The sequence below is a fragment of the Athene noctua genome, chromosome 11 (genome assembly GCF_965140245.1).
Source record: "Athene noctua chromosome 11, bAthNoc1.hap1.1, whole genome shotgun sequence".
NCBI lineage: Eukaryota > Metazoa > Chordata > Aves > Strigiformes > Strigidae > Athene > Athene noctua.
Genome location: NC_134047.1, coordinates 12,961,321 through 12,980,071, shown reverse-complemented (window position 1 = coordinate 12,980,071; position 18,751 = coordinate 12,961,321). Strand labels below are relative to the sequence as shown.

The 18,751-nt window shown below is 41.3% G+C and overlaps 2 protein-coding genes across 3 annotated transcripts; one reads left to right on the top strand and one right to left on the bottom strand.

The window, feature by feature from the left end:
- Positions 1-1,122: 1,122 nt before the first annotated feature.
- Positions 1,123-13,349, bottom strand: NSDHL (NAD(P) dependent 3-beta-hydroxysteroid dehydrogenase NSDHL). 2 transcript variants are annotated; one of them, XM_074915017.1, is made up of 8 exons: positions 13,309-13,349; positions 11,671-11,721; positions 9,185-9,346; positions 8,119-8,265; positions 6,573-6,701; positions 4,498-4,640; positions 2,872-2,974; positions 1,123-2,125 (listed from the first exon to the last, which is right to left on the bottom strand). In XM_074915017.1, the coding sequence occupies exons 2-8, from the start codon at positions 11,689-11,691 to the stop codon at positions 1,790-1,792; spliced, it is 1,041 nt and encodes a 346-aa protein (XP_074771118.1). In that variant the 5' UTR covers positions 11,692-11,721; positions 13,309-13,349; the 3' UTR covers positions 1,123-1,789. The 2 variants fall into 2 exon arrangements, with proteins under 2 accessions (XP_074771118.1, XP_074771119.1); XM_074915018.1 differs by lacking the exon at positions 13,309-13,349 and adding an exon at positions 13,223-13,303.
- A 343-nt stretch (positions 13,350-13,692) lies between these two features.
- CETN2 (centrin 2) lies at positions 13,693-18,573 on the top strand. The gene is made up of 5 exons (XM_074914931.1): positions 13,693-13,770; positions 14,007-14,165; positions 15,707-15,835; positions 16,540-16,677; positions 17,468-18,573. The coding sequence occupies exons 1-5, from the start codon at positions 13,768-13,770 to the stop codon at positions 17,555-17,557; spliced, it is 519 nt and encodes a 172-aa protein (XP_074771032.1). The 5' UTR covers positions 13,693-13,767; the 3' UTR covers positions 17,558-18,573.
- The last annotated feature ends 178 nt before the right edge of the window (positions 18,574-18,751 follow it).

Here is an 18,751-nt window from a genome sequence, read left to right as displayed (position 1 = left end):
AATAAAGCCGCCTCCCCGCCAGATGTGGTTTCATCATATGAATTTTTTTTTTAAATATAGATGGAGCACTTACACAAACTTACAGAAACAGTGGGGAAAGAAAGGGTCTTTCCATTAACACTGAATTTGTGCAGCACATTGATGCATCACACAGAGGCCAACACAGCTCAGGTCTTTGGAAGCAGCATCTGTTTCCCACTGAAATGGGATCTGGGAGGACACAAGCAAATTCCAGAAAACCTAGGAAATACAGGGCTTTTTTTGGAACAACACACTGCTGAAGAGTTGCACTCTAGAATTCAAGCTTTAAATATTTAACCCTACAGGTGGGGGGGGGGCGGGGGGGGGGGGGGGGGGAAGAATAGAAAAGAAGAAAGGCCAAGGTGGCCAACTGGTGCAAACCAAAACTATGTGAACTGCTCCAAGGAACTTACTAGTACTTACTTCAAGATCAAGCAAGGCAAAGGTTGGTAAAACTAGCTAGCTGTTAAAGCAGCAAATAAAAATTTAAAAAAAAATAAAACCCAGCATAAAATCCTCCAGAAAACAGCCAGAAGTTAAAATAAAACTAATAACTATAGGATTCTAGCAGTATATTGAGGTCCCAGATGAGGTAAAGGCTCATTGAGTGAGGCACTTCCCATACTTCTGAAATTTGAAGCACCAAAACTCCTGAGGAACCAGGAACTGGCAAGGAGGGAAGTTCCAGCTCTAACCTAAACTCTTCATTTAAAAACAAAACAGAACTGAAGCACTTAGAAAGATTATAGGGTGAATCACACTTAATATAAATGTCAAACTAAATAGCTTGGTGAATACATTATTGTGATAACCATTTTCTTGTGGAAAGGAGTTCTTTCATATACTAAGTGGTCAAAGCAATAAAAACCACCAGTACCAGCAATAACATGACAGACAAGATGAGAGCTTTGTGCAGTAGGATCTTCCAACCAATGTAGTTCTTATGAGAAGCAATGAGCTATGGTAAAATAGTATGTGCTGACTGACAACAGCCACAGCAAAGATTTCTCCCCCCACAAAGGGAATGATTAAAACCCTGTTTATGCTGAGATGTTCAGAATGTGATCTGCCCTTTCAAAGACAGAACACAAAATTAGGAAGTCATCTCTTCTTGATTTATTTGGGTTATTTTTGAATAGAAAGAAATAGGATCCTGCAGAAACAAAGGCACATGTTTCCTTACAAAGAGAGGCCTTTTCTCAGGTTTCATTCTGATGCCTCAGTAAGAAGCCAAATCACCCACCAATCATGGAGGGAATAACAAAATTAATTGCAATGATTTAAGAGATGGTGGACAAACTTCTTTTTGGCATGAGCCTCTCTTTCATTACTCTTGTACAGAAAAAAGCCGAACACAGAGAGGAACCAGTCGTGAGAAGTATTTCATTAACCAGTCTGCCGCTATGAGAAGAGGCAGCTGTTATCACCAGAGCAACAAAACAGAGGACAAGGGCGGAGAGAAAAGACGAAGGAATGCTGATGTGCTGGGCTGGGATTGAAGAGGACACAGGAGGGTGTTTATTCATAGTCCATAGGGTTCAGCAGCTGTTTCAAAACAAGAAGTCACATCAAAGAAAAGAACTGTTAGCACAGCTCCAACATGAGTTCTTTTCAACCCAGATAAAGCTGTCTTGATAATGGTGAGGAGGAGGAAGGACTTTGGGAAAATTCCCTGTTCCAGAGAATTAGTGAAATTTGCTTCAGTGTTCACATTAATATGTCAAAGCAATTATGAAAATCGAGTAGAAAAAAATCCATCTCGGACTTCTCAGGCCTTAGCCCGGCGTAGGTGGGGGTAGCTCTGCAGAGTCCTGTCTATTGCTTCATCCAAGCTCACCACTGGTTTGTAGCCCATGTCTCTTTTGGCCCGTTCACAGCTGTAGTAGTGAAACGTTCCAGCTAATGCAACCCGCATAGGGGTAAAAGTGGGCTTGATGGTGACCAGTGGACTTAGAAGCCACAGCACTAGAGACAGGAATAGGGCCAGGTAATATGCCAGCCAATAGGGAATATGGTACTTGGGAGGATCGTAGTTCAGGCCAGTCAAGATACGGGACATGAAAGCCCAGAAAGGAACTGGTTCATCATTTGTGATATGAAATGCCTGAAAGAGAGGAAGACAAAAAGCCAGATGATAAAATCATTACAGTTTCCACAAAATTGTCTCTGTGATGGCCCATCTCATGTTCGTGCTGAGAAGACTGACGTCCCTGACTTGACTGAGAACACTTTTTCATGAGAAACTGCTTTGCATTAACCACCTAAATCTGAAAAGTGATGAACCCCTTCTTTGCTGAGGAAGCCAACTACTTCCAATGCTCCAGACATAAAATTACTCATAGATGGTCAAACTGAATGATGCAACACAATGCAAACACATTAAAACATCCTAGCTGTATGTACACTGCATGCCCAGAGCACGGTGGTGCCACAAAAAATATATACAAGTTTCTTCTGTTCTGAACTCTGTAGTAAAAGCTAAATAACTATGCTTCTTATGTACGCATCTTGGCTGCCCTCACTTCTGCCTGGATATAGAACTTCTTTCCTTTCCTGGATTAGAACTTCTTCCACAAGAAGTTCTATAGCATGAAGTTAAAGTATTTTCATACATCACAGCCCATGTGGCTGCAAACAATGGCCACCAGACAGGCAACCATTCATTATACCCACAAACAGAAAAAAACAGACCCATTTGTGTGTGCTAGTTCAACTCAACTCCAAGATACATATTCAGCACAGATGAAAATGAGCATGAATTACGGAGCACACATGAAGCCAAGCAAGGCTTGCAGATGAAGCCTGGCTAGGGGACACCCACTCCTCTCCCCTTGCTAGGTCCTTCCTTACCTTTCCACACAGAGGAGAGTCTTTCTGAAGATTTTCTGCAGCTAGGATGTGTCCATGGACCACGTTTTCCACATAAGTGAAATCTACCAAGTTCTTTCCATCCCTGCACAGACAAAATGAAGGCGGTTAGCCCTAAGGCAAGTTTGGCTGAAAATGTGCTTGTGGCAAAATGAAGGACTTTCACACAAGATATAGTTATTCCTAGTTTCCTCTTCGCCCACTCTCTTGTGCTGCAACTTCAGGCTATACCCTGTCAGAGAGATGAAATTGCTACGTATTATTTTGGAGACAGAGAAAAGGCTGTTATTATCTCAGCTCTTGCCAAGGCCCTCAAAGTTTACAGTCCCGTAACAGTACCATTTTTAAATCTCACAAGTTACCAAGTTGACAGGTGTTGCAGATCCTACAGGTCTCAGGATCAGCAGTGATCCACAGAAGCAGAACAAACAGAAACAGAGAGGTAAGTAGCACAAAGAAAGTCATTTAAGGACAAGCTTTCAATAACTGATTTCTTAGATGATGAAATTCTAACTTACTTCCTTAATAAGACAACTTCACATGTAGCTGAAACAGATTTAGGCCACTGTGTTAAATCTATTTCTACACAGGTACAGCAAATGAAAATGGATCTGCACATCACTTTCAACAGTCCAGCAAAATCAAACAAGTGGTTTGTTACAAAACTCATTTGGCCATAAAACCAGAATTGCCGCAATCTAACATTCTGAGATAGAGTAATTTTCATCTCCTGTGTTCATGGATGAATTGCTATTTTATTTGCCTTCTTGGAAGGGATATACAGGTCTGTATGGTAGGAAAATTCAAATGAGGAATGCATGTTGGAGCTGGAACAGAATGCAGACTTGCACAGAGTGGAAACCTTGAGTTTGTGTAGGTCTGCTGTTCATAGATCAGTTTGAGAGATCAGTTCAGAAGGGAACTGTAAGGAAGAATAACAACAAAACCAACCCCAAAACCCCAACACCAAAAAAACCCACAACCCTATTCCCTTTCTTCCTTCTACCCCAAGCACATATTCACATGTGCACATATACACACAAACCAGCTGCTTACATGTAATAAAAATCTATAATCAATTAAAAAGCACATTTCTTTTCAAGCCCATAATACAATTGATAAAAGTATCCTTAGTAGTAGATTGAACTATTTCTTGCTCTATAATTTCAGTGGTCCACTAGAAGCTCTGCAAGATTCAGTATCTTTGATCTTATAATCAGAAATATTAAAACACTGCCATATAGGCTTTTTAATTGCAGGAACCTCAAATACCGGAAGTATATATTAATTAAATTAACAGCAAGTAATCTGAGCTCCCTCATATTTAAAAGGGCAGCTCTTTAGACAATGCAGAGACAACTCAAATGTCAGCTTTCCCCACTGGTATTCTTCTTGCATTAAGAATACTTACCATGTGAGTGCACGAGTCCCTAACACAGCAGGATTTTTAAAAAAAAGAATCCTGGATCACAAGTTAAAAATGAAAGAAACATACTTTTTTCCATGCCATAGCAACACTACAGATTCAGTATTATTCCCTTCCAAAAGGGCTCTGTAGATTCAGCATCAATTTTAACAAAAGCTATAAAATGACTGAGCCTTGCTCACCCAATTATGAACTTCATTTTGCCACTCTTAGCTGCTTGGATGAGGATGGGAACCAGCTGAGGGTCTCTAGGACCAAATATTCCATGGGGACGAATAGCAGTAGTGAAGAAATTGTTGCCTGGGTCATTTGCACTGAGCACCTCCTGTAGGGAAAAAAGATAACCAAATCAGGAGAGAAAAGCTGGGAAGAAAAATATGGCTTAGTAATATATTCCATGACCATCACTAAAGCGGGTGGGTGTTTGCCCATCTCTTTGGAAAGGTATCAGTGGAAGAACTATTGCCCACTCATATCTTTACAAGTGATCCTTCCTTTGTTCCCATCTCTTCTCCCATTTCTCTTTAATGAGAAAAACAGACAAAAATCTGTTCTCATTATTGAACACTTAATGAGCTGACAGGCAAAAGAAGGGAACTCTTCGCCTCTCTCATTTAACACCACAGAACCAGAGGAGCTTTAAAAGTTTCTTCACTCCATGAATTCTTTATGGACATGCTGGAGAAAAGAAGGACACTAAGCACTTCAATGTCTGTCTCTCTCATCAAACAGTGGAAGATTTCCATCACAGGCCTTCTCAATCTCCATCTTCCTGACAGCACCAAGTGCTAAGCAGATTTAGCAAGGCATCTCTGAAGAAGATTTAATTCTACTGGGAGTTTCCAAACAACATGTTCTACTAATTTTTAACAGCTGCTGGATTTTCTATTAAAAATCCAAGAACAACACACACAAATAAAGGCTGAATACTTTCACTGTTTCACCCAAAACAAAGACATAATTACAAGCATATTGGGCTAGACTTGATTGCTACTCATAAGCTTCCACTTTATTCGTTCACTTTACTGCAAAGTGGTTACGCTTGTGAATGAACAGATGTTTTTATGCTGCGTTTTCAATTAAGCTCTTTTCAAGGAACATAAGAAAAATTCTTAAAGGCTAATATCCGACTTTAGAGGACACACTGTCAGCTTCAGTATGAAAGCAAGTCTAAATTCTTCTTGCACAAAAAGTGTATATTCTTTCCACAACTGAAATGCAAGCTGCTGAAAAGTTTGATAAAATGTTTGTTCGCTTTGATTGTTATAACATATTTAAACCACAAATACTGCAGCATTAAGAACCTGAAACAGAACAGATACTGGTGATCTGCAAATGTTCAAAGTAGAGGACATTCAGATGTAGGGGAAATTGTACATCTTTTTTAACAAGAATATCTTCAGTGTATGGCCGATAGCATTAGCTTATGACATGCTATTCAGGTTGCATTTCCATCTCATCTTCTCCTTCCCCAGTGACTTGTTCACAATCCCAACTGTAACTTCAGGCTGCAAATCGGGTAAATGAGGTTCTGAAACAGCCTTCCAGTAGGAGCAGAGAAGGCAAAAATCTCCCCTCAACTGGTCTTAAAACAACACTAGATGAGTTAAGAAACAGGATTATCACATGGCTCTTGCAACAAGTGACACCTCTGCCAGTTCTTCTACTCTTTGTCTAGAAACAACCTCTGTAGTGTAACACACTACTTCATTCAACTTTCTTGGTAATTTATGTCATAGCTCTATTTTATTCTCTTTAATTAAGTGAACACGCTACTTAGGAGTTTCATCAGCCAAGGAAGACATAACTGAGTACTTATGTATTTGAACCGCTTAGCGGCTAGGGAAGCATCCCCTGGACCAACCCATCAGCATGCCTACGGAGAAGTAATGCAAGCAGGTGGAAGATGCAAGCGGCAGCCACCCGTCGTACTTCTCTGTAAGAGAATAAATGAACACACAGCTCGCTAGCCTCCGTGCTGAGAATAAGAGGGCTAAAATCAGACAGATTTGTCTAAAAGAAGGGAATTTTCTACTACACTCCAAAAACTCTAGCAGGTGTTACTACATATGCATGATTCTGTGCAGATTTTCTTTGCAACTATAAGAATGAGATGACTTCTTTTCAATGAAAGAGAAATTTTGGAGAACAAGAGATCTGTTCAGTCTTGAAGGGTCTGCTGGGTCCTCTACGGCATGCCCTGCTTTTAGAAGGGCAGTTTTAAGCATCAGAAATAACAGCGTTAACCATACAATACCTTCTCCTGTAGGATCTTCGTCTCTGTGTAATAGTCGATAGGTTTTTTGGCGTAAGGGAGATCTTCTGATCCATTTTTTATGTCTGTGCCCTCAAAAACTACACTTGCACTGCTAGTTAACACCAGTTTCTGCAATAGATGTGAAAGAAAACAGTTGTTTAAAGCCTAAGACAAAAGGATCGTTATTTATGAAGACTGAGTAAAAACAATAATAATGTTTAATCAACTGATTCTACAGATAATAAACAAAGACTAGAAGACCATGGGCTAAGAAAACATGATCTGAAACTGCAGGTAAGAAAACTCCCACTCTTAATTGACTTTGTCCTATTGTTTAGTGCTACCTAAAGGAGATTAAAACACTTCAATAAACACCCAAGGCAGCCAGTCAAGGGGAAAACATCTCCAGGAAAATCAGAGTGCCCACTTGGCTTGGTACATTTTAACACTTAACATGCAATTAGTATTTTTAAGATGTATTTGCTCATCTTGACAGTAACAACATCACGGTAGTTTAAACCGAAAAAGAATTCTTATCTTGGATGTTTTTGTTGGATAAAAACATACCCTAGTGGATTCAAAACAGGAAGTCAGTAATGTATCTGAGTAATCAGAAACATGTTTTTGAACAAGATCCACATTGTAATACAAAAATGACAAGATCCAACAAGTTCCAACAAGACTTAACTCCTCGTTCTGACAGAATCCAGGCTAAGCCTGAAGGTAAACACCACGTGATCCATTTCCTACACAGTTTATTACATGAGGGGTGGAAAACAACCCTAACAAACAACAAACTGTGGGGCTGGGAGTCTTACGAGATAGACATTATTTAATTCTAAACATTATTACTTCTGTATTCATACATGGACACTGTGCAAAATGCATGCTTTGGAGGCAACATCTCCGCCCAGAAAGTAAGAGATCTTCACATGCATTGTGCTTCAAAATTTGCTAGGAATTCAAATTAAAACTCACGTGATATCAAAATATCATAAAGTGAAAAAAAAACCCAACCACAATCTTGCCTGGACAGCAGCCTGGTTTCCTCTGGCTCGCTCTTTTGCGGGCAAATGACTTTCTAAACCAAATCATACTGAGATTATGGCACAAATGTGTTCCTCCTCATTATATGTCAAAGAATTCACATAGGTAATAGATGCCATGAATACTTCCACTGCTGGAAAAGCTATCTTTAGTGCTGTCCCCCTATTAAAACATGAAAGAATCTACTTGCCAGTTGTGGTTCTCCCATGTGTGATTCTCAGATGTCTAGCAGGACAAATTTTAACAAATGCTTTTCCTGCAGTCAGGAAAATTGCAATGTGTAGGTTTTCTGCGGCAAACATGGACTGAGCTAACACCAGACACTAAGCAGGAGACCAACAGAGTCTCTCTGTTCTAAAAATTTTCACAGAGCATGCAGGAATTCAGCATCTCAAAGACCTCTGCCCCTCTATCAAACTAGACTGAAATTGGTCCGTGCTGTAAAGGTTACAAGAACACATCAGGATCTTACAGACTCCATGTGCTTTTCTACCCTTACCTGCACTCCAGCTTCTTTGCAGGCTTCAACGACTGCTTTGGTTCCCATAAAATTCACTTTATAAAACAGTTCCCTGTTGTCACTTGAAGGTGCTGGTGATGCACAGTGAAATGCCACTGACACACCTTGTAAAGCTGGGAGCAAAGCCTAGAAGATACATCACACGAGACAGCAATGAAGCAACAGCAATAGTGTGTACTCAGGAAAAAAAAAAAAAAGGAAATAAAACACTGTTCTTTTTCTCACGGAAGCAAAACCGCTAAATTTCAAGTCATGTTCCTTCCATAAAGGTAAGCAGCTGGAGTAGGATTAGCATCCAGGATCTTCACAATGTCCTCTCCTTTTTGCTAGGCAAAAATGCATGACATTACCTTTTCTTTCCAAGGAAGAACCTAGGAACCTTCAGAGACCTGGAGGCTATCTAGACTTAACTACTTGCAACAGTCTCAAGTGCAGGTATGAGACTCAAAATTACCTGGAGACAGGAGTTAGAAAACTCAGCAAGCAGGAGGTTTAACAGCCAGCAGCACCCCATGGCACTACCTGTGTATGAGATGACGGTCATAAAGCTCTGAGACATGACACTTCATAGTGGTGGATAGATGTTTTTGCCAAGGCTCACATGTGTGACCGAGTTAAAGCAAGAGGTCTCAGCATGCCTCAGCTGTTAGGAATAATGCATCCTGCCATTCTCATGCAGCTGAGGTTAGCAGGGGGACCCACATTCAATTACCAACAGTGACTGTAATTAGATTGTATAACTTAGCTAACAGTAATGCAAATCATAGTACAGAAACAAGTTCTGTTCTTTTCAGCTTCAAGCAGATGTCAAGTATATTCCTTTAAATGTTCTAGATGAGGGTTCCACAGAAAACTGCTTAGGCTACTGACTTCATAGAGAAAGGCTGGGGGGCATATCTGCACACCCTCTTACAACCTGTGAAATGCCTTCAGGTGTTTCACTGCTTCAGGCAAAGCTCAGTAAGCTGTAAACTCTTTGAAGGAACACGTATTAAACAGACATCCTTTCTATCCACTCATGTCAGGTACTGTTATTAGTCTGTACCTCTTTGTCACAAAGGTCCCCCAGGAAGAACTGCACTCGGTCATTATCAAATCTCTTCTGAATATCGAACACGTTGACTGTGTAACCTTTCTTCAGGAGCTGCTCCACCATGTGCTGGCCTAAGAATCCTGACCCACCGATCACTGTACATTTCTTACCAGCCTGCAGAGAGAGAGGGAAAAGCACTTCAGTGAGCAGATTCAAACTGTCCAAGTAAACTGATCTGAATTTCCCGAGATCTTAATGTGCTGGAATTTTGCACAACTAGTTATTAGTTTGTTTGAATGGAGGAGTCTAAATTCAGGTATCAAAAGACTCTTCAATATGTTATCACAGTTACTTAAAAGTTCAGACACACTAACGGTCCACACAGCTCACATGCTGGTTTGTATTTTAGCAGGACTCTGCCTCATAACCAAGTGGCTCACGTAGTAGGGAAGAAAAAGAGGACTGGCTCTGACAAACTCTGCCCTGATGGTCAAGCAAACAGTATTTGCTTCAGCCACATGGCACAGATAATTTGGAATACTAATACCATCAGCGATAGCAAGGACAAAACCATTTTCAGAGCATGTGAAAGTTAGGCTTCTCCAAGCCAAGAAATCAATCAGGTAAGGGCAAGGATTATCCTTTCTAGTTAGTCATTAGTTCTTACTTTCTTTTTTTGCCTTTTAAAAATCAATGGCTAGAGTCACTAGTTAACAGATTCCAATCTGATCACTCATTTAACTGGGCTGAGATCAAAAACATTATCAACACAGAACATACAAGCAACAACTGTGAGGAAGCTTTTGTACACAGATTGCTCTGTCCTGGTTGGAAATATGCTCCTTACGGTTGGTACACAAAAACTCACCTCTGCAGTTATACTATTGAGCTGAAGGGAATTTTAACCCAGTGAAGCCACACAAAGACAACAATTGTTCAGAAGTTTCTAATTGCTACATCCTTAAACAAAGTTTCTACTGCAAAGTGCCAATTATCCACAATAGAAAGTCGAGTTCACTGCAGTTGCTCAGTTACATTAAAGCATTACAAGTTATTTAGAATAGTGCATGAAATGTACAGTCTGATTAAAATAATTTTTAAAAGTTCCAGTGGGTTGGCCCAGTCATCTGTTTGGTTTTGATAGTTGCAAGAGAACAGATGACATAGGGAGAACATGTGAGTCTAAAGACTCTCTGCAGTTCACTCTCCTTGTATTCCTCTGCTACAACAGTTTTGCATTTCCTTTACTTGTCAGCTTCCCAGTTCTCTAAACTCAGTCACATTCCTCTGCTGTGTCCTCTCTGCATTGAGGTGTAGAGCCTTTTCAGCTTCTCCTCAAAAGGCAGTCACTCTGTTCCACCAATATTTTCACTTGCCTTCCCCTGTACCCTTTCTCATTCCAGTGCATTCCTCATGAAATGAGAGCACCCAAACTGCACACTGCACTCAGATGTGCCAGACCAAAGTTTTACAGCGGCAGAATGACGCCCTCTGTCTGGCTCTGAATATCAGAATCATTTTCTACCAGTACAGATGAGATAATCTAGGTTTTTCTGTACAGTAGTTTTCTACTCACCCAAGCATAAGGGCAGTATTCTAACTGGTGATGAGAAGCAGACTATTTAAATAATCTTTAGTGCACATTTATAATACGCAATACGATCTAGTACACACATCTCTTGGGAAATTACTAAACAAACCAACTCAATGACCAGAATCAGTATAACTGCAGCTAACAGTGCTGCACCTTGTTTAAATACTTGCTTTACAAAATGCAAGTAGAAAGCCAGGCTACGCACAACTACATTGATTTTAGGATATGAATTACTACATATCTAGTGTTGTGCTGTGAAGATACAACTGCTTGTTCACACTCTCTACAGTGACACTACTTTTTTGTTTCTTAAATATCTGAGATCCACTGGTCCTTCATAATCTCCATATGAATTAACGAAAAGATAGTTCAGATGGCAGAAATTTCTCTATGAAGAAGATCCACAGCCAATGCAACAAGAACATCTTAATAAGTTGTACTCCTAAAAGTAACGTCCAAACACCTCTCTGAGCTAAGAAAACTGTTACTCCTTCCGTATTCTAATCTCCTGTATTCAATGTAGTAATCCTAGAAGGAGGTTACAATGGCTCGGTAGATTTCAGGGGCCTCAACTGGGCCTTTATCTGCACTACAACATGGAATAATGTTACAAGGCATGTAGAAATTAACTTGGAGTAACTAAATCTCCAGACCAATTGATTTGGCAGCACTGACAAAGCCACTGGTGTTCCTGGGGGAGTTGGAGAATTCCTGGATGTCTTGGGAACTGACAGCAACAAACTACTCCTTAGTAAATCACATTTCCCCCAGCAATATCTCTGGAGTAGGCATTAAGGCAGAAACAGTCTCACGTCTTCTCTGGTAATGTTCATAAGAAATATCTATGCAAATACATTTCTGCAAGATAAACCTTCATAAAGCATCATTTAAGTCCTCAACTTACCGATCTGAGGTGTGTGGCCATTTCTCAGATGACTTACTATCAACCTGATTCCTTCAAAAATGGAGAATATTATTTCATTCACAATACAATACTTAAACGTGCCATTAAAACAAACTAAGCCTTTTTTAAAAACACCTTTCTAGTTATAGAAATCAAGGTTTGCAGCCATTGTACTAAAGCAGAAGTGTGAAGAGTGAGCTAATTCTCCCTGTCCTGCTGAACAATTTATTACAACAGCGGTATCAAATAACTTTCTCAAATGCATAATTTTAATATGATAAAATATCCTTGATAACAAAGGCACCATCTCATTTTAGCAAGTATTAGCTTCATGTACTTCCTTTAAGTCTGAATATTTACACTCCAAATAACATGAACACAACTGCAGTTTTTGGCAATGTCCTCTTCAAAAATATAGCTGCTCTAGGATGTTGGGAACAAAAAATTAAAACTGAAGTTCAAGCATTTCAGCAGCACCATGCCTGCCTGTTCCACAGCAGCACAGCACAGAAGAAACGCTGGTGCTCAGTGGTGCTCATGAGCAAAGAGAGGGGAGCCTGTGGTGAGATTTTCCAAGTTTTCAAATCGCAGGCCACCACTTCCATTAAAATACACTCATTAAAATACACTGTTCCTCCCAACAATAGCAAATAAAATTCCCAATTCAGCTAGGATTCTACTGTGTGGGGTATAATCAAAAGACAGAAAAAGACAACATGCCTATTTCAATCTGTTTTCAACATAAAGTGAACACAAAGACTTCTGATGGCTTTACAGTCACTTTAAACCATCACTATGATCAACTGCTGCTTTAGAGGCTGATTTGATTCTCCTTATTCCTAGTCAGTGCTTCCCACTACCTCCTGCTATTCACACAGTAAGATGGATGAAGGCCATGACTAGCTGAAAATTAATCATTTTCTGCTTGAGTTAGTTTTCAGCCAGAGCAGCTCTCTGACCCATCTCACTTCACAAACACTAGTGCCAACACAGCTGAATGAGATCCAGGAACAGCTACGCCAATGTTGCTATAAAATTATCACAGTATCATGCCACACGCAAGCAAATACATCCGCTGGACTGACTCACTCTGCAAGGTACAGAGTTTAGCACTCTTCAGTTTTTATTTTTCTGAAAAGCCCCTTGAAATGGCAAGGAAAGAGCCAAAAAGGGCAGGTCCAGCAGAAACACCAAGCTGGTTTGGAAGCATGGGCACAGGATGAAGAGTTGACCCCTCTTCTACCCTAACGTCTCCCTTAACCCAGGCTTTACCCCTCATCAAAATTAAATTTATGAACGGCTCCATCTCCAGTTTCCCTCCAGCTCTTTCAGCCTCATCATCCCAGAGTCCCCCTTCCCACTTCAGCCACTCTCCATACAGCTCCAACTTCTCCCACCCCACTACAGCTTGCCCTTCCTCACACTGCCCATCCCTGAAGCTTCCCACACCCCCAGCTTCCCTCCCCACACACCCCGCAACCCACCCCTTCCTCCCCCACAGCCTCCCCTACACCCCCCTCAGCCCCGCAACCCACCCCTCGCCCCAGCCCACCTCATAGCCCTGCAGGCTCTGCTGCCCCCAGCCTGCCCCTCCACAGCCCCACGGCCTTCCGCACGCCCCAGGCCCTCCCCACTCACCGCACCGCCGCCGGCCTCAACCCTCCACAGCCCGCACTCACGCCCGCCCAGGCCCCGCCCCGGCTCGAGCCCGTCCCTCCCGCCCACCAATCGGCGCGGACGCTTCCAGCAGACCCCGCCCACCCCGCCGGCTCCCGCCTCTTCACCTCCCGCGCGCCCTGGGCTGAGCATCGCGCTAGCCGAATATCGCTCGCTGATTGGTCCGCGGCCTCCTCCCTTCGGCCAATCGCGTTGACGGAAGGAGGAGAGGCTCTGCTCTCCCGTCAGTCGCCTCTTGGTTCCGCCCCAGCCACCTGTTGGCCAATAGCTGCCGCCAGAGCACCCGCCGCGCCCGGCTCTCCGCCAAATAGGAGCGCGGGTTGCCATAGCAGCGGCGTAGGGGCACTAGCCAATGGGGGAGGGTGGTATTGGGCCTGGGCCTGCCAGGACTGGCGCGGTCCCAAGGCACCGGCTGCCGGAATGGTGAGTGCGGCCCGGCCCGGCCCGGTGCGGCGGGGCGGGGCGTTTCCCCTCCCTCACCTCCACGGCCGTGGAACTATCAGGGGAAGCCCTTGTCAGCCCGGAGCAACCCCGGGGCCGCGATGTGGGCTGGGGGCTGAGGCGGCCGCTGTCCTACGGGCCTCACCTGCCCTTCCCGGGGCGGTGCGTCGCCGCCGCGGCGGCCTGATCTTCCTTTGCTCTTGTGTTGCTGTGCCAAGGCCTCCAGCTTTAAGAAGCCCTCGCTAGGAGCCGCGTCCCAGAGGAAGAAAGCGAGCCCCAAGCTGGAACTCACTGAGGAGCAGAAGCAGGAGATCCGGGAGGCTTTCGACCTGTTTGACACAGACGGCACCGGGAGCATAGATGTTAAGGAGCTAAAGGTAAGAACTTTCCTAGTGCTAAAAGCACAGTTCTACTGAGGTAATAAAATAATAGGGGCATACACCCTAAATGACCTTAAACAGGAGAGATTCCCCCACCCACCCCCCAGCATAAAACCTTGTTGTCAACAGGTACGTTTTTCTCTTTAATTACAGCTCTTTACTGTTGTTATCATGTCTTTAGGACTGAGCTGACCAAAACACATTGATAGTTCTGTATTTTTTGTACTGTCGTCTTCTCTGTTACTAAAACATCAAGAAGAGTTTGTGCATATAAAAAAGGTGGGGTTTCTTCCCCTCATGCGTTGTTGAGGTTTGCATGCTTTGCAAATTAGGTTATACAAGCTATGGAATACACCAGTTATTAATTTTAATGCTTTTATTTATTGCAAAACATTTTCAGTCCCTCCCCACTGCTGTCCTTTGGGAATAGTAATAAATAAATTAGGAATTACTTTGATTTCAGAATTTGTCTTTCCTGTTTGCTAGCTGGATGTCCATATTATTTAAGACCATAGGGAGAAAACGTGATTCCAAACTTGCTGCTTGTCCAAAAGGATATCTTGTATAAAGATGAAAGGAGGAAAAACTGAAGTGTGTAGGTGTGCTTACAGGTGTCTGCAAGTGAACGCATCCTTGGATATGCTGCTTAGTGTTATGCTCACAAAGCATTTGAATTGTGTTTTCCCAGCATTCATTGAAAAACATTTTTGTCACAAGAATGAAAAATTAACTGATATAAATTCTCTGTGGTCTACCAGCTTAAGACCTTCCATGTTTGTGCCATCACATCAGGTTGTCAGAGTTTGATAGACTTGCAAGCATGATGGAAACTTCTTTCATAGAGTCACTTATCTGAAGTTATTTTGTTGAGACATTTCTGGATCTCCCATTTAGCCATCTTGCTTACAACAGGGCCTGAAATAAGCGCTTTTTTTTTTTTGGTAATTGTTCGGTGTCTTGTTTTTCATTGCAAATGGAATACTAGTAGCAATTCCCTTGACGGGAGGGGAATAACATTCAATTTTCCAGTAGTTTTCCTATCCATAGCATTCTGTGACAGTTTGGGAATTTTTCTTGCAAAATATTAATTGAAGCGTGACTTTTATGCTCTGAGTGCCCATCACAAGAATTTTTAAAAGTATATACCAAAACAGGTATGCTATGACTTTATTAAAAAAATCCAAGCTTTCTTAGAGAAAGTATTTATCCCAACCAAGACTCTGTTATATAGCCTTACCCTCCAAATTCTTGCCAGTTCTGAGCTATGGGTGGCAGATATGATGGTAAGCATGTATTTAGGAAATTTCTGAATTAACTGAAGGACAACTCCAGAATATGAGTGATTGCATTCCCATTTTCTGCATCTTGATGTGCTCTTGTGTGTAGAGAAGCATTGCTCTAAGTCTGTCCTTACTGTTTTTCTTGAAACATAGAATGCATGTTTTAACATGGTGTGGCATCAAGTTCAACTTTCTTCCTGTACCTGTGGTTTTGTTTATAGTTTTGTATGATTTATAAGGGGTTTTTTTTTCTTATAGGTGGCCATGAGAGCACTAGGGTTTGAACCTAAAAAAGAAGAGATAAAGAAAATGATAGCAGATATTGATAAGGAAGGAACAGGAAAAATCAGCTTCCATGACTTCTTGGTAGTGATGACACAAAAAATGGTATGTAAATTTTAAAAGTCAAAGTGAAAGCAATTTTGAAAATGGCTGAGTATCTTTGATCTCCTTCTGATTTTAATGGAAGATGAAAGCAATATTTTAATCTTAACAGCAAAGTATGTAAAAGTTAGAATTGCAAGACAGGGACTATCCTACCTCATTTTTCAAGGTAAGGTTGAAAAAATTATATGTCATTAACAAGTTTCTTTAACAATCAGTTTTGTGTGTATGTGAGAAAAGGGGAAAAGTGAAATCAAGCCTCTTTATCACAGATTAAAACCAGCTCTGGCCTGCAGAAAGCTGTCAGGAGTATTGACACGTGACATGGATGACTGTGTAGCACTGCACTGTATTTTCTTGAATATTAAGATATTTACAGATTAAATCTTTGGTTTTAAAAGTCTTAAAACATGTTGAGTAAAAGCAGGTATTTAATAGTGGAAGATCCTGATACCAAAATCCTAAAGACTTATGGCTAGCTATGAAAGAAAAAAAAATTCCCTGAAACCCTGAGGTTCAGGAAGCATCACTGTGTCTCTCTCTACCTTCAGCATTTTTATGTATACTTCCTGTTCTCTGGGATGCTTTAAATTTGCTCTTAAGAGACTGTTTCTCGGTCTTTCTAAGGCATGTCCTTTATAACTTTGAGTGTTACCTACAACATAACTACTACTTTTTTTCCTTAAACTTATGGTTATTTCCTTAAGGCTGAGAAAGATTCCAAAGAGGAGATTCTCAAAGCTTTCAAACTCTTTGATGATGATGAAACTGGCAAAATCTCTTTCAAAAACCTTAAACGTGTTGCCAAAGAACTGGGGGAAAATCTCACAGATGAAGAGCTGCAGGTTTGTACCTGGTATATGAAACCATATCACACACGCTGTCTGCCCCCTTGTGTGTAGTGAACATAGAATGGGCCAGATTCTGCTGTGCCTGTGGAATAGGAAGGCAGTCACAGAATGTTCATGTTCACTTGCTTTTGTATTTACATTTGTTTAAAACCTGTGTAAATAGTCACAGTTTAATTCTCCTTCTCCACGAAGAGCTGAACCATCTCTGATGGGTCTGCTAAGGACTAGAGCTAGCAGCGAGAATAAGGAATGGGAATCTCTGTCTCTGTGGCGGAAGGAAGCCCTCTCAGCGTCAGTTTTTAGATAAAGGCAGCGATCTCAGTTTTAGGTGCTGTCCTCTAGCGTCCTGTGGGATCTTTACGCTTGAACTGTTAGGAAAATCTGCCCGGTCTTTCTTGGCAGAAACGGAAGAGCTGCTGTCCATTTGTGATTGGGAAATGGATTCTGAGGTCAAAGGTGGGTTCAGCATACGTGGCTGGCAAAATCGCATCAGCAGCGTTGCAGTTTTATAGGGTTACGGTGATGTAAAAGGAACAACTCTGCTCCAATCACTTTGTTTCTTCCAGGACAGTTCCTATAATACAACATTTTCTATACAGATTTTTGTATAAATATATAGTTAAAAAACCATACTAGTGTCTAATCTAGTATTTTGTAGCATAGCAAGTCTGACATCCAGCTAACACTGTCCCCTCCAATACAATTTACTAAAAAGTGTTTCTAATTCTGTATTAATGTAATAATTCTAATCTGCATCTAATTTCTGAACACAAATATCTTTCAGGAAATGATCGATGAAGCAGATAGAGATGGGGATGGGGAAGTGAATGAACAAGAATTCTTGCGGATCATGAAGAAGACCAGCCTTTACTGAAACAGAATTTTATTTATTTTTGCACCTTTATATATGTTTGGTTAGTTTTTTACAGCCTTTTATTTCTTCTGAGACAGCAGAAAATACAGGTCAATATTTTTTTTTAAGTGTATGATCTTAAACGTGTTTGAGGACAGTTACCAACTGCTACCTTGTTTACAGGTAGCAACATAGTTGCTTGTTTGTGCTCATAAGATGTTTACACTGGTTTTGATACACAAATCACATTTTTCAGTGACAGTATTCAGGTCCTTCTTTGACTAAAAAACATGTTGAATGATTGTGGTTTGGTAAAGAGAGGACTGAAAACCAGATAGTGTAAATTTGTTTCCCAGCAGTTGAAGTTTTTGGTGTAATGTCTTGTTTTGGGCCCAGCTACAGTGAACTCTTTATATGACGTATTTGCAAGGATCAGCTTTTTATACTTTCTTATGGTGATTACTCCCCTTTTTTAGTATTTTCTTTAAACTGAAAGAAAAAATGTAAGTAAATAGACTGCTGCATCTTAATTCACACGTTTAAAGAAATCTCTTTGCAAAAGAAGAGGGAAGATACTGGTGCTGCTGCTGAAAGCTCTGTATGTTTGCAGGAATATTCAGTGGCTGCCAATATGATTGTATTTAAAATAAAGTGTCTTTATTTTAAGCCATCAGAGTTGTGGAAAGAAGTACACAAAAAAGCAAACAAATCCCCTGCTACTGCATGGCCTCTGATGTGCTGACAAATAATAAAACGGTTTTCCAGGTACTTAAAGCTGAAACTCTTCAAGTCCTCAGAAGGGCCCTAGTTACTAAATGTTTCACTCCAGAGGCAGCAGCTGTAGCAGAGTCTGTCTTTGAAGTGGTGTCCATCTGAGGTAAGAGCATTGCTGCAGGATGGCTTTTGTCTTGTGCTGAAGGAAACAACTGCCAGTGCTTTGTTCCGCTCCTCCCTCTGGTATCCTTCAGCTTGACTCTCAGGCAAGGGCAGGACAGAGTCATCTTTCCAGAAATCTAGACATCTTCCTGACTCAAACCCAAATTTATTCCTTTGTGATTATTGCCATCTCTTGTGCCTGTGTATGGTAAAACACCCCCATTACAGAAAACTGTAAAGAAGTAAAATCAGATTTCTAATTTTAACACCATGTGACAAGGGGTACATCAAAAACTCTTGACTGTTTATCAGCCAAGGTGAATTTACTAAGTGCATGGT